The sequence below is a fragment of the Cetorhinus maximus genome, chromosome 7 (assembly GCF_964194155.1).
Source record: "Cetorhinus maximus chromosome 7, sCetMax3.hap1.1, whole genome shotgun sequence".
In the NCBI taxonomy this organism is placed as follows: Eukaryota; Metazoa; Chordata; class Chondrichthyes; order Lamniformes; family Cetorhinidae; genus Cetorhinus; species Cetorhinus maximus.
Window position 1 is genome coordinate 43,723,677 of NC_135885.1, and position 14,193 is coordinate 43,737,869.

General features: G+C 42.0%; 1 protein-coding gene across 2 annotated transcripts in view; it reads left to right on the forward strand.

Annotated features, from left to right (window-relative positions):
* The first annotated feature begins 7,129 nt into the window (after nt 1–7,129).
* The window catches only part of atp8a2 (ATPase phospholipid transporting 8A2), a 624,855-nt gene continuing 617,791 nt past the window's right edge, over nt 7,130–14,193 (forward strand). For both annotated transcript variants that reach the window (XM_078545400.1, XM_078545401.1), the window contains exon 1: nt 7,130–7,472. In XM_078545400.1, the coding sequence (XP_078401526.1) occupies nt 7,430–7,472 (43 nt within the window). In that variant the 5' untranslated portion in view covers nt 7,130–7,429. The remainder of the gene's footprint in view (nt 7,473–14,193) is intronic.

A 14,193-nucleotide genomic window follows, 5' to 3' on the forward strand; every position in this document is an offset into this window, starting at 1 on the left:
GCAACAAGTTATAGATAGAGCTAAGCGATTCCACAACCAATGGATCAGATCTAAGCTCTGCAGTTCTGTCACATCCAGCCGTGAATGTGGTGGACAATTAAACAATTCACTGGAGGAGAAGGCTCCACAAATATCCCCATTCTCAATGGTGGTGGAGCCCAGCAGGTCAGTGCAAAAGACCATAAGACATAGGAGCAGAAATTAGACCATTCGGCCCATCGAGTCTGCTCCACCATTCAATCATGGCTGATAAGTTTCTCAACCCCATTCTCCCGCCTTCTCCCCGTAACCTTTGATCTCCTTACCAATCAAGAACCTATCTATCTCGGTCTTAAATACACTCAATGACCTGGCCTCCACACCCTTTTGTGGCAATGAATTCCATAGATTCACCACTCTCTGGCTAAAGAAGTTTCTCCTCATCTCTTTTCTAAAAGGTCTTCCCTTTACTCTGAGGCTGTGCCCTCGGGTCCTAGACTCTCCTACTAATGGAAACATCTTCCCCACATCCGCTCTATCCAGGCCTTTCAGTATTCTGTAAGTTTCAATCAGATCCCCCATATCCTTCTAAACTCCATCAAGTATAGACCCAGAGTCCTCAAACGTTCCTCATATGTTAAGCCTTTCGTTCCTGGGATCGTTCTCGTGAACCTCCTCTGGTCCCTCTCCAGGGCCAGAACATCCTTCCTGAGATACGGGGCCCAAAATTGCTCACAATATTCTAAATGTGGTCTGACCAGAGCCGTATAAAGCCTCAGCAGCACATCCCTGCAAAAGATAAGGCTGAAGCATTTGCAGCAATCTTCAGCCAGAAATAACAAGTGGATGATCCATCTCGGCCTCCTTCAGAGGTCCCCAGCATCACAGATGCCAGTCTTCAGCCAATTCAATTCACTACACGTGATATCCAGAAACAGCTAAAGGCACTGGATACTGCAAAGGCTATGGGCCCCAACAACATTCAGGCAATAGTACTGAAGACTTGTGCTTCAAAACTTGCCGCCCTCCCAAGCCAAGCTGTTCCAGTACAGCTACAACACTGGCATCTGCCCAGCAATGTGGAAAACTGCCCAAGGTTGGCCTGTGCACAAAAAGCAGGACAAATCCAACCGGTCAATTACAGCCCTATCAGTCTACTCTTGATGATCAGTAAAGTGATAGAAGTGCTATCAAGTGGCATTGCTTAGCAATAACCTGCTCACTGATGCCCAGTTTGGGTTCCAACAGGGCCACTCAGGTTCTGACCTCATTACAGCCTTGGTCCAAACATGGACAAAAGAGCTGAACTCCAGAGGTGAGGTGAGAGTGACTGCCCTTAACATCAAGACAGCATTTGACCAAATGTGGCATCAAGGAGCCCTAGCAAAACTTGAATCAATGGGTATCAGGGGAAAAACTCTCTGCTAATTGAAGGTATACCTAGCACAATGGAAGATGGTTGTGGTTGTTGGAGGTCAGTCATCTCAGCTCGAGGACATTACTGCAGGAGTTCCTCAGGGTAGTGTCCTAGGTCCAACTATCTTCAGCTGTTTCATCAATGACCTTCCTTCCATCATAAAGTCATAAGTGGAGTTGTTCGCTGATGATTTTGCAATGTCCAGCATCATTCACAACTCCTCAGATACTGAAGCAGACCATGTCCAAAATGCCGCAAGACCTGGACGACATCCAGGCATGGGTCGACTTGTGGCAAGTAACTTTCATACCACACAAATGCCAGGCAATGACCATCTCCAATAAGAGAAAATCTATCCATTGCCCCTTGACATTCACTGGCATTACCATTGCTGAATCCACCACTATCAACATCCTTGGGGTTACCATTGACCTGAACTGGACTAGCCATATAAATACTGTGGCTACAAGAGCAGGTCAGAGGCTAAGAATCTTGCGATGAATAACTCACTTCCTGACTCCCAAAAGCCTGTCCACAATCTACAAGGCACAGTCAGGAGCGTGATGGACTACTCTTCTTTTGCCTGGATGTGTGCAGCTCCAACAACACTCAAGAAGCTTGACACTATCCAGGACAAAGCAGCCCGCTTGATTGGCATCCCACCCACAAACATACACTCCCTCCACCACCGACGCACAGTAGCAGCAGTATGTATTATCTACAAGATGCACTGCAGAAACTCACTAGGGTTCCTTAGACAGCACCTTCCAAACTCACGACCACTACCATCTAGAAGGACAAGGGCAGCAAATGCCCACCACCTGGAAGTTCCCCTTCAAGACACTTACCACCCTGACTTGGAAATATATCGTCGTTCCTTCACTGTCGCTGGATCAAAATCCTGGAACTCCCTCCCTAACAGCACTGCGGGTGTACCTACATCACAGGGACTGCAGCAGTTCAAGAAGGTAGCTTACCACCACCTTCTCAAGGGCAATTAGGGATGGGCAATAAATGCTGACCTGGTCAATGAAGCCCACATCCCTTGAATGAATAAAAAATATTTAAAATTATTAACAGATGTTTAAGGTAGATTCCAGAAAGTACTTACTTTTGCAATAATAGAACTGTAGACATTCGGAGGAACCTAATTGTGCCTGTGCCTACTTTGTTGGAGCAATCCAAAACTATTTATGAAGTCCCATTTCTTCCTCTGCTTCAAATATTTAACTGCTTTCCCTTAAAAGTTGCAATGGTCCTTGCCTCAGTCATTTGCTTGTGGCAAAGCATTGCATTCTCCCAACAACACTTTTGTGCAAAGAAACATTTTCTCACGTGTCTCCTTAATCTGTTAGTGGCTTTTTAAAATGTAACTTGATGGCTTTTCATCATTGACACCCCCTGCCAAAGAAAATAAATTTTCCCCATTCACTCTATGAAAACATGTAAGAATTTTAAAAATCTTTAATTAAATATGCTTTTAGCCTTCTCTGCTCTGGCGCTAACGTGATGTCTCTCCCCAGAAGTATAGTTTCTTATCCCTAGCATCATTTGATCATATGCTTGTTACGGTATAAATGTACTTTCTTTAATGGGACACCCAAAACTGCACACTGCACTCTAACTGTATCTTATCTAATGGCTGTTAGTCTCCAAGTCTCATAGGGAGGTCTTTGGAATGTCAGGTTTTATAAGCGGATTATACTTTCAACTGTCCATGTAATTCCACTATGGAATGGATTTGAGGGTCTGGAGATTAGCTAATTGGCATTTCTATGTTGCCATGAGAGATATTAATGTCTATAATGTTATTGGAAATTATTTTAAAATTGGACTTGTAGTAGGGTCTGTGTCTGTGTGTGGCTCAATTGGATTAAAGCTAGCTAGTCTGGGTGCTTTGATGTATGGTTTATTCCTAAATTCTGCTGCGTCTCAAACCTACCAATTGAAAATATAGGTTATGACAGTTGTTCAAGTTTCCCTCTGGGATTTAAACAACTCAGCCTTTACCAACTGCTGTGTCATAACAATGTGGATATAAGGTTCATGTGATTCACTTGGGCATGGAGATGGGCTTTGGGAAGCGAAGAGTCCACAGTTACTGTAGTATTGGATTACAGGGTTTCTAAGATATCCTGAAACTCTGAGACAGGTTGATCTGCAAGAAACTGAGAAAGATCGAGCAGGAGAAAGAGTCAGCTAGTCCTTCATCTGAAGCAGAGAAAATGCTGACCCCATTGTTTACTATGCAGAACGTGGTGGCAGCTTGTGCTCAGATTGAAGAAACCAAATTTGTGAGGATTTAAAGGAGGCTGGAGGATTTGCCTACTTTAGGCTACAGGAAAGGAATTTCCATTGTGACCCTCACAGTGAAAGTCAGTTCTGGGTTTAAAAGTTACCCAGCTGAGAAAGGCAACAGGAAGCAGGCCATCGGGAGCAGAGAATAGCTTTGGACTGGTTCCAGGAGAATCAAGTGCCCACTTAAGAGACAGTATAAAGTATAACCGTGGCAAGGGATTTTTGGCCATTTTTAAAAGTTAAATTGGGAAACCTTTCTGTAGTTTTGAGTATAAATTGCCAAAAATATTGTTTTGTTAATGTTGCTTTTAGTTTGTTTATTGCAGTAAAATTCTTAACTTGAAATCTTGTGGTGTGATCTTTTCACTGAAATTGAAATATCTTTTTAAAATTCATCAGTCTTTATGGAAATCATAACATAATCCTGGGAGAGGTTAGAAGGGAAGTGCGCCTGGCACCTTGTGAGTAAAGTTGGTTCCAAGATCATGTGTGGTAAAGAAAGACTGGAGTGCAATTAACCCTCTGTGACACACTGGAGAATCCACCATTGAGCCACACATTGTACCCTAGGGTATTGTTAATGAGGAGTTGCTTTTCTTAATGCACCTCTGAAGGCTAATTCTGTCACTGCTTCTCTTTCAGTACGAGAACCTAAATATTCAATGCCCTAACAGTTTGGCTGGACAAGCAGCAGGAAGCTTATTAGTCCTATGTTAGGAAATTACATGATTTTAGTAGGACTAAACCCCAGTAGGACTACTACATAGAATTGAGAAGTCCTTCAGCCTTGGCTGTGCCAAAGTGCGCTGAAGCTCTCTGGACTAGTAGAAAATATTATGGCGTCAGAGCGTGCGCTCCATTTTGGGAAAATAGAAACACACGGCTGAATTTTCCCTTACGATGCTCAGTAAATTTGTGTGGGGAGGCTAAAAATGGAGGCATGCGGATTTGCAATTTCAAACTTGTGCCATTCCTGCTGGACACCATTCTCCTCAGGGAGGGAAACTTGGCAGTTGGCGGACCCGCACTTAAAGTGACATTGGGATTGCCATTTAAATGTTCTAAATACAATTTTACCCAAGGTTGGTACTTTCCTCGAGGCGGTGTGTTCCTGACGGCTGTGTAAACCATGTCAGCTCTGTCCTTTTGTGAATCTCGGGGGAAGCCTGCTGTGGAATTGAGAACTGTCATAATTGGATGCTGTTTGAAAAGTTGCCTATGTTTTTAATGAAGTGATTGATCATGGGGTTGTGTTCTTAAAATGTTAAGTGCCCATTAATTGACTAGCACTGTGTAAGTGTTCAGCTGCATTTGTGGATAAAGACCTCTTCTGCATTCAACAGTATTGAAAATCTGATTTAAATGGGTCAGCTGCCTGAAATAAAAAAACTGAAGTAGCCAGACTTCTCTGAAACTTCATTGAGCCTTCGAAAAAAGATGGAGCCGATGGCTGGACATTTGATCAGGCAACTTAAAAGAGTCAGTTGTTTTGAGCTCTGTGTGCTCTGTTTATTCAGCTGTATAGTGTAATCTCATTATGAAGGCATGGCTGAGCTCCAAGCACCACTAATGGATTTAACTCAGCTGTGGTTGCTGATGCAGCTGTGAGGGGGCCTGTATTTTGTTTGACAGCTTTATGAACATATAATAGCATTAAATATTTTGAGGTTTTTGAATGGCTGTTTAGTTTTATAGATTAATGAGCACATGATAAGTGTTTTTTTCAAGGAGAGTTTCAATGGCTATCTGTTTAACTGACAATTGAGTTGGTATCTGCTGGCTGCCATCTTGCTGTGGAGTTGGGCACTACTGGTAAATATCTGCACCGTCAACAATACTAAAATTTTCTGTTGTTTGTTACTGCACTGCACCCATTCAGCAGGCTTCTCTAGTCCTGTAAACAACTTCCCCCACTTCTCCAACCCCCCCCCCCACTTCTCCAACCCCCCCCCCCACTTCTCCAACCCCCCCCCCACTTCTCCAACCCCCCCCCCACTTCTCCAACCCCCCCGCCCACTTCTCCAACCCCCTCCCCACTTCTCCAACCCCCCCCCCACTTCTCCAACCCCCCCCACTTCTCCAACCCCCCCCCCACTTCTCCAACCCCCCCCCCACTTCTCCAACCCCCCCCCCACTTCTCCAACCCCCCCCCCCACTTCTCCAACCCCCCCCCCACTTCTCCAACCCCCCCCCCACTTCTCCAACCCCCCCCCCACTTCTCCAACCCCCCCCCCACTTCTCCAACCCCCCCCCCCACTTCTCCAACCCCCCCCCCCACTTCTCCAACCCCCCCCCCACTTCTCCAACCCCCCCCCCCCACTTCTCCAACCCCCCCCCCACTTCTCCAACCCCCCCCCCAACTTCTCCAACCCCCCCCCCCAACTTCTCCAACCCCCCCCCCCACTTCTCCAACCCCCCCCTCCCCACTTCTCCAACCCCCCCCTCCCCCCCTCCACCCCTCCCCCCCTCCCCCCCTCCACCCCTCCAACCAAGGAATCACACACACTACCAATTGGCGATATGGTCTTGGGCTCACTATAATAATGGAAGGACCATTTGGTCTTGCATATACATGCATCCTGGCCCAGCTCCCACCCATTTTCAATTGTTGGTCTCTTTCTCCCTCTGAGCGGAAGGCCTAGCTTTCATTTTTTCTCTCATACATGCCTTTCTATAGCTTCTGGATACTGTGATTTGGCGTATCTCCCTCCGATTGGTACATGGTGGCTGCTCTCTATATAATGTAACAGAGTAAGTAAATTATTAAAGTAATATCTGAGAAAAATAGAGAGAGCTTGGGAGACCTGGACAGATAGGAGACCTACAGAGAAGAGGAAACATTGAATAAGAAACTTGGAGGGAGAGGGGAAAAAAAAGAATTATATGGGTTGGGTAGCAGCAAGAATTAGTGAAGGAGACACTCTCGATTGTCTGAGTGGACAACCAGTTTGGAAAAAAAGGAGGCATACTTTTGGTGGAAACAAATCATGATCAAGGCAGTGGCTTTAAGTAAGAATGAGCCATTTGCTGATTAAACTTTTTAATGTAACTATGAAGGGTGGGGGATGAGGGAATCCCTTTTTTCCGCATTGATGATGACTTGCTTGCAGATATTTTGCAATTAACCCAAATAACCCCAGAGCTGTGGTTAGATTGGAAGTCAGTTTCATGTTTAAGGACAGCTGTACTACTTCAGTGTGTGCTCAGTGAGCGGCTTTATTGAACTGCCTGTATCATGTCTGCCTACAGTCAGCTTGTCTCGCTTAAGGGTCACATGACTATGGCAAGCCAGGGAGTACACTGAGTAAATATTGCATTTCCAAACACTTTTAATTTTAAAAATGTAAACTCTGAGGGAAACGTGGGATTGAGTAACCTGGATTACATGCAGGTTATACTAATCGAATCTATGCCGCTCCCTGGGGTGTTCTTTTATTTTCCACGTTAGAATTCATTGTAAACGAACAGGAAAATGACAGAGCAGAGCAGTGTTCCACTGATAATCCCTTTTAGCTGTTCCATCAATGGCTAAATGCTTGTTCTCTGTGTTCTCCCCACTCGCGGTTATCCAATAATGATGCGTTGGCCTCATCAGAGACATGGCGCTGCTGCTTGGCGCCAGGGACCTAGCCATTAGCCCAGGAGAAGGAGCGCCCCAGAGAGGCCACTTCTGGAGAACAGGAGCATGCCATTGACAGCCGGCATCGGCAGCCGATCTCATCTTCCCGCCGCAAGATGTCTTTCCCCAGGAAATCAAAAAAAATCCACTCGTCAGGAGGTGAGTAGGGAAAATCGAAGTAGGTGGAGCATCTTTCATCTGCCAGAGCAGAAATCAATTGAATCGTAATGACTCACCTTTCATGTGTCTCGGTTTTATTTCTGTTAGCATTTGCTTTTGATCGAAGAGGTCGAACAGAGATGCCTCACCCCGTTTCTAATATTATTGCTATCCTTGTTACCGATCACTTTGGGTGGCCACAGATTCGCCCAGTGTTTGTGGGTTGGTCCCGAACGCCGGGATCATGAGCAGCTGACATCCTACCTGCACGTTGCAAGTGATATTCCATCTGTTTGACAAATTACACTCTTTGATAGAAATGCTTTGAAATGGTGCAGTGCGTGAGTACCGGAGATCTCTCTTGTCGGTCTTAAAAAGGCTCGACTTTGCTCCACTTCAGCTGCCTTGAGGCCACATACAACAGCACCCCTCCACCTCCATCTGTTGTCATCTTCTCGGTTTGAGTTGCACGCCAGCTTATTGTTCCTACTTGCCGTGTACCTGCTTTGTTTGCTGGCGGTGGGGTGGTTTGGATACAACCGATCTGTTGTCAGCCCATGTCCTAGTTTATATGATAAACTGGTTTGCGTTCTGATCCAAATGTCATCGCACTTCTCGGTCAGCTAATGAACTGACTTGTTTTTAGATGCTTAAAATCATGAAATACCCTATTTTCTATCGCATTTTCAATCAAAACAATCGTTAGTGCAGTCCCAGGCTGAACTCCAGTGTCGGAAAATTTAATTATGAGATTAGAACGGAGTAACTTGAGCTACCTATCCTTGAAAGAAGGCAACTGACGGACTTTATAACAGTTTATTTGAAACAGTAAATGTTATAGAAAAGGTAAATTCAGTGCAGTACTTTACACTATGCCATAAACAAATAAGGCGCAGGTTCAAACTGGTGAAGAGCAAGTTTTGGGCAGATAGTGGAAAGCCCTTATTACAAGCAGTTAATGTGACGGTAGGATATTTTTTGAGATGGGTGAGGCAGGATGGCATAATGGTCTTCAGTGTCTATATTTATCTTGTAATGATTAAGTTTTGCATTGGCGTTTTGTAATATTGCTCCTCTGTGGTAATTACAAAGATTATTATAATTTCTAATCTAGTAATTAGCAGTTCTGTACTTTCAATTAGGAATCATTATACCAAAAATAGTGCTTTCATGAGCCTGGCAATTAAAGGACTGACTTCAAAATACATGTTTAAAGATTGAATGGTACCATTACCAATGAGCTGAGATTGTTAACTCTGCTGATGCACAGATGAAAATCCACATCCTATCTGTTAAGTGGTTTTAATTTTGCCCCCTTGGATGTTTTTGGCCATTCTCTTTGATGCAACGATCACAGTATTAATTTTCTTGCAAACTAGATGACACATCAGTGGCTTGCTGCGGATCTATGTCTGTTAATATTAAGGATGAAAGTGAGTAAATGGAAGCTGCTGTGAGTTATGATGAACTCGATTTGAACAGTTGCAAAGGCAAGAAATCAGCTATGCAGAATAATAGACGACTGGTATATAAAGAAAAAGTGCTGGTAATATTCAGCAGTTCAGGCATGTGTGGAAAGAGAGACAAAGTTGACATTTCAGGCTGTTGACATTTTGTCGGAATTGAAAAATTTTACTGATGTAACAGGTTTTAAGCAAGCCCAGAAGCAGGAAAAGAGTTGGATTGGGTTGGGGAGGCAGGAGTGAAATTAGGCTTGTGTTAGGGTGGAAGCAGGAGCGATTAAACGATATAAGGGATAATGGCTCAAGACAAAAAAGGACAGTAATGAGACAGATGAAGAAAGAAAAGATGGATCTAGAGAAGCTGTAAATGACAACAGCAGAACCATTATGAGCACCCAAGTGGGAACAATGTTTAGGATTTGAAGGTGAAACAACGATCAGTTGCACTTCTTTCATTTCAATATACTGTATTTGTTGTTGTCTCCTTTGCACTGGGGAGACCACAGACAGTTTGGGAGATCACTTTGTTGAACACCTCCATCAGTATGCAATGTGTCCTTGAGCTTTGGTCGCATGCCATTTTAAGACTCTCTTTCCTTGTCTGCCTACATGGCTCCACTGAAGCTCAATGAAAGCTTGGAACAGGACATAATCTTTCAATTCGGCAGTTCACAACCTTCCAGACTTGACCAAGTTCAGCAATTTGAGATCATTTACCGTTTTGCTCATTCCTCTCACCTCCCCAACTCTTCCCTGCCTCTGAACTTTCTAAGGGCCTAGGACATCTGTAAAAGTTTCCAGCTCTGATGAAGGGTCAGTGACCTGAAATGTTAACTCTGCTTCTTTTTCTGATGCCTGACCTGTCAAGTATTTCCCAAATTTTCTATTCATATTACAAAATTCCAACAGTCACAGTATTTTACATTTGTGGTAGATGACTGGTTGTGTGTTATTAAGGTGCAATATGGTTTGAATTTTTGGCTGGGCAATTTGATTGCTATCTGATTTTTGTTTGATTTAGAGGGAATGAGGAATAAAGTTGGATACAAAATTTTCTGTTTAAATCTTATTGCTGAAGTAAATTGCTTTTACCAAAGGGCTGAGATGGGATGGAACAGGTTATGACATTATTTTATAGGGATATAGCGTGTATTACACAGATACAGATTCCATTGTAACATTTTTATTTCAGTCAATTTTGTTCAGAGAGTAATCTTTATTATAAAATCAGAGTAAATAACCTGATTGAAATATGTTCTATCCTTTCCCAAAGAAAAATGTAGGTGAATGATTTTTTTTTTACAAGAAGGAACATGGAGCTGCACTCACTACAGGCAGTAACATGCCCACTAGCATGAGAGGCAGATATTACTCCCATTTTTGGAAAGTAATAACATAAATAGGAATTTACAGCCCACTGAGTTTGGCTTTTGGGTAAAGATATTGAAGCCTTTATTAATGAGAAGAATATGGAGCATCTGGATAGAAATAAAATAATAAAAGAAAGTTAGGCAATCTGTGCTTATGATTGTAAGTTCTTGCCAATCTATTGCTTTTCTTTGAGGATGTGATGCAAGAACTTGTTTATGGTAAAGACAGTGCACTTGGATTTCAGTGAAGCTCTGAAACAGTTATTCTGGAAAGGCTGGCACATAAAATCAAATGGGAATCCATTAATAATTCTACACATTTATAGATAAACATATTTATAACTGGATGATATAGATCATTGTACCTGATTTAAAACTGATTTTAAGAGAGTGCAGTGGTATCTTTGTATTTTTACAAAGAAAATAATGTACTTACACTTGTGTAACAACTTTTTACAACTTCACATACCCTAAAGCACTTCATGGCTAGTGAAGTATCTTTGACGTGTTACTACAATTGTGTAATGCTTGTTGATTTTGTACCAAATAACTAAGTTTATGTTAAAAAGTTGCTTCTATATTCATTGGTTCCTCACAGCAGATAGCTGAAATTCTTTCAAAAAAGAGCTTGAATGATTCAATTGGTTTGCTTTCCTTTCCTTGTTCATGTATTTGTAGCTGCTTGTCATCTGATTTGGTTTTCCAATCTGCTTGCCTTTTGTTTGTTGGTATGTTTCCTATCTATTAAGTGAAATTTCAGATAATTGGCATTGTTCATTTTTGTTTTGCTCTTTTGTGATTGATATTGGAATTAGTTAAGCAAGTATGATATGTAAATTGCATATGCTACATTGAGCATTTTGGACTTGGAGCTAAATCATCTGCCAGTCACTTTTGTCAATGCTTTGTGAATTGTTTTATGGATGATGAATGAAGGGGAAGCTGGCTAATTAACTCTTTCATAATAGGTTTGAAAACTATAAGATAGACAGTGATGATCAAATACATCTTCAGAGCACAATAATTCATTTGCTGCTGGGACCATAGATGAGACTTCTATAGAATGTGACTGATCAGAAAGTGCTTTGTAATGTTGAAAGTTTGCTCCTTTGTTTCCTTTTATGATGAAGGAGAAATTTCACAGAGGATGACCTGTATTTGATTACTACAATTTGGAAAGTCTATGGGTTGGATAGGATGCATGACCAAGCAAATGGTCTGTCAGCTGCTAAGGGGCTTGACCTTTACCAGTTGCTTTTCTTGTAGTCTTGTTTTTCTTTTGTCATTTTGTATGACAGTGTTTTAGTTTGTGTTGTAGCATGTTCTTCACATGTTTTACTATGTTTAGTAACAGCAAAAGCTTGTCAGACATTGACTTCAAGCAAACATAATAATACAGTTTGAAAAGAATTTGGAATGTGGAAATTCCTTTTAAGATATTAACCTGTTCTTTCAACTTCATGGGAGGTTGCTGAGGAGCCAAAATACTTTGGCTGAGAATTCCCTTGGAAATTCCCACAAAAGGAATGGAGGAGTCAAACAAGCTCCCTTTCCTCGACATGCTAGTTGAGAAATCTGCCAGTGGGTTCTCTACTGCTCTTGATAGCAAGCCTACCTTCACTGGTCAATATACGCATTGGGATTTTGATCTGATTGGCAACCTCGTAAATAGAGCCCAAGCCATTTGCTCACCATGCAAGCTTGTTGTTGAAATAAGGCGCATCAAAGCCATTCTGTGGTATAATGGCTATGCAGATCAGATCCTTGCTCTCTGTATATCGCTCAAACTCATGAATGGGCCTAAGGCTGCAAGTTTCTATCCTGAAAAGTGTGCAGTCTACCTTCAATTACTCTGGAAGAGTAAGGTGTCTCAAAAATTTGAGTAACAGTTGAAGCTAGCCATTTCATGCTTTTAGTATGCAATAGCAAAACAAGTGGTATTCTCCACTAACAAGATGCTGCCGTCGAGCCAAAAAGATGTTTTCCTGTCACACAAATGAGCATTGTGGTATACGAATTTCAGTGCTGGTGTGATGCCAGGTATATAGGCCGTACGTCCCAACAATTGGCAGATTGTATCAAATAGCATGTCCCTTTGGCTGTTCGTAGCAAGCAAAGTATTGACCATACGCAACCAACCCATGCTTACAAAACTCAAAACAGTGTGTTCAACATTAGATGTGAATCCGCAATTGGACAGCACCCGCTAAACAATCCTGATTGTGCTAACAATTACACTGAAAAACAATTTAAGATTGTCATTCGAGTTTACATTGTAACTCACTCATGCATGATATAAACCACATGTATTTTCACACACAGGGTCCTTTGCAGACAGAAGGAACATGTCCACATATTGCGCCTTCTTCAACTAAACAAAAACTTAGGGAACAGTCATTCCCGGGCTCATTCCCCAGGGCAATGCCTTGACCAATCAGAGTTGACCTTCCGGTTTGAATTTGAACAAAGCTGGGCAGTTAACTGTTCCATGCCGCATTCTCTCTGGCAATGCCTCCACCAATCAGAGTCCACTTGTCAACCAACCTGCACTCTCCCCTCATACAGTATGAATGGTTGCTCCCCCATTACTGTTAGTAATTTCTTGAGAGATATCCTGATGAGCACAATGAGAAAAGCTTTAATGGCATGTCTCTCTTTTTTCAGCAATAATTAGTTTTCTGTTTCTAGCCAGTTCCAGGCTTTTAGTTTAACTACTAATTCAATATTGTGAACTTTTATTGAAATTCCATTTTGAGAACACAATTCAAGCAACTAATAGGACAGTGCCCCGACAGAATTGTGTATGTGTGGAATAGAGTCACAGCTAAAGCAGTTAATGCTTTGTCAGTTGGCTTCTTTAAGAAAAAAATGGTTAAATATTGGAATGGGGTGGGACATAAGGTCATAGGGATGAGGATTGATAGAAATGTTCAAATGCTCTACTGACTACATTGGTTCCTGTTCTGCTGGATCATGGACGTGTCTTCTGTGGAAAACAGCTCTCCAGGTTTGAAGAATGTGGATTGTCAGATTGTTGAGATTTACTTGATGAGGCATTGTGTGGAATGTAAACATTTTTGCATTTAAATAAGTAGGGTAGAGGCCATGAGCAAATTGCACATGATTCCTAGAATAAACTGTTTTAACTGCCAAGCAGCTTGGATTCTGCTTCCATGCTTTTTAATCTTCCAAAACGGCTAACTTGGTTATAAAAGCACAATGAATAGCTAACGTTGGGAGTGTAGAGATGTGGGTGCTTTGATCAAGTGCATTTTAAGGGCAGACTGGAGGGAGTTTCCATTATATCTATTCAGCTGATGTGATTCCTATATATAAAAGAGGAAATAGAAAAATTCAAGGGTACCATAGACCATTAGTTTAAGGTAGTTGGTAGGAAACATAATAGAATTCTAACTAATAGAAGAACTCTTAGAAACTGATTGAGTTGACAGGCATGGATTTCAAAAGGGTAGGTCATGCTTGACTAAACTTATTGAATGTTTTGAATAAGTAACAATGTGTAAATATGGGTAGTGAAGTAGATGTGTCACATTTGGATTTCCAAAAGGTTCACGATAATCACATGGTAGATTCATAACTAAGGCAGAGCATGTGGAGTCAACAATTTGTATGTATATAGCACCGTTAATGCAGTAAAATGTCCCAAAATGTTTCACAGGGGTGTTATAAAGCAAAAATTGACACTAAACCGTATAAGGTTATATTAGAGCAAATGGCCGAAAGCTTGGTCAATGAGGTAGGTTTTACGGGATGTCTTAAAGGAGGAAAAAGAAGCAGAGAGGTTTAAGGAAGGAATTGCAGAGTTTAGGGTCCATGGAACTGAAGAAAAAATGGTGGAGAAAATAAAATTGGGGATGTTCAAGAGAC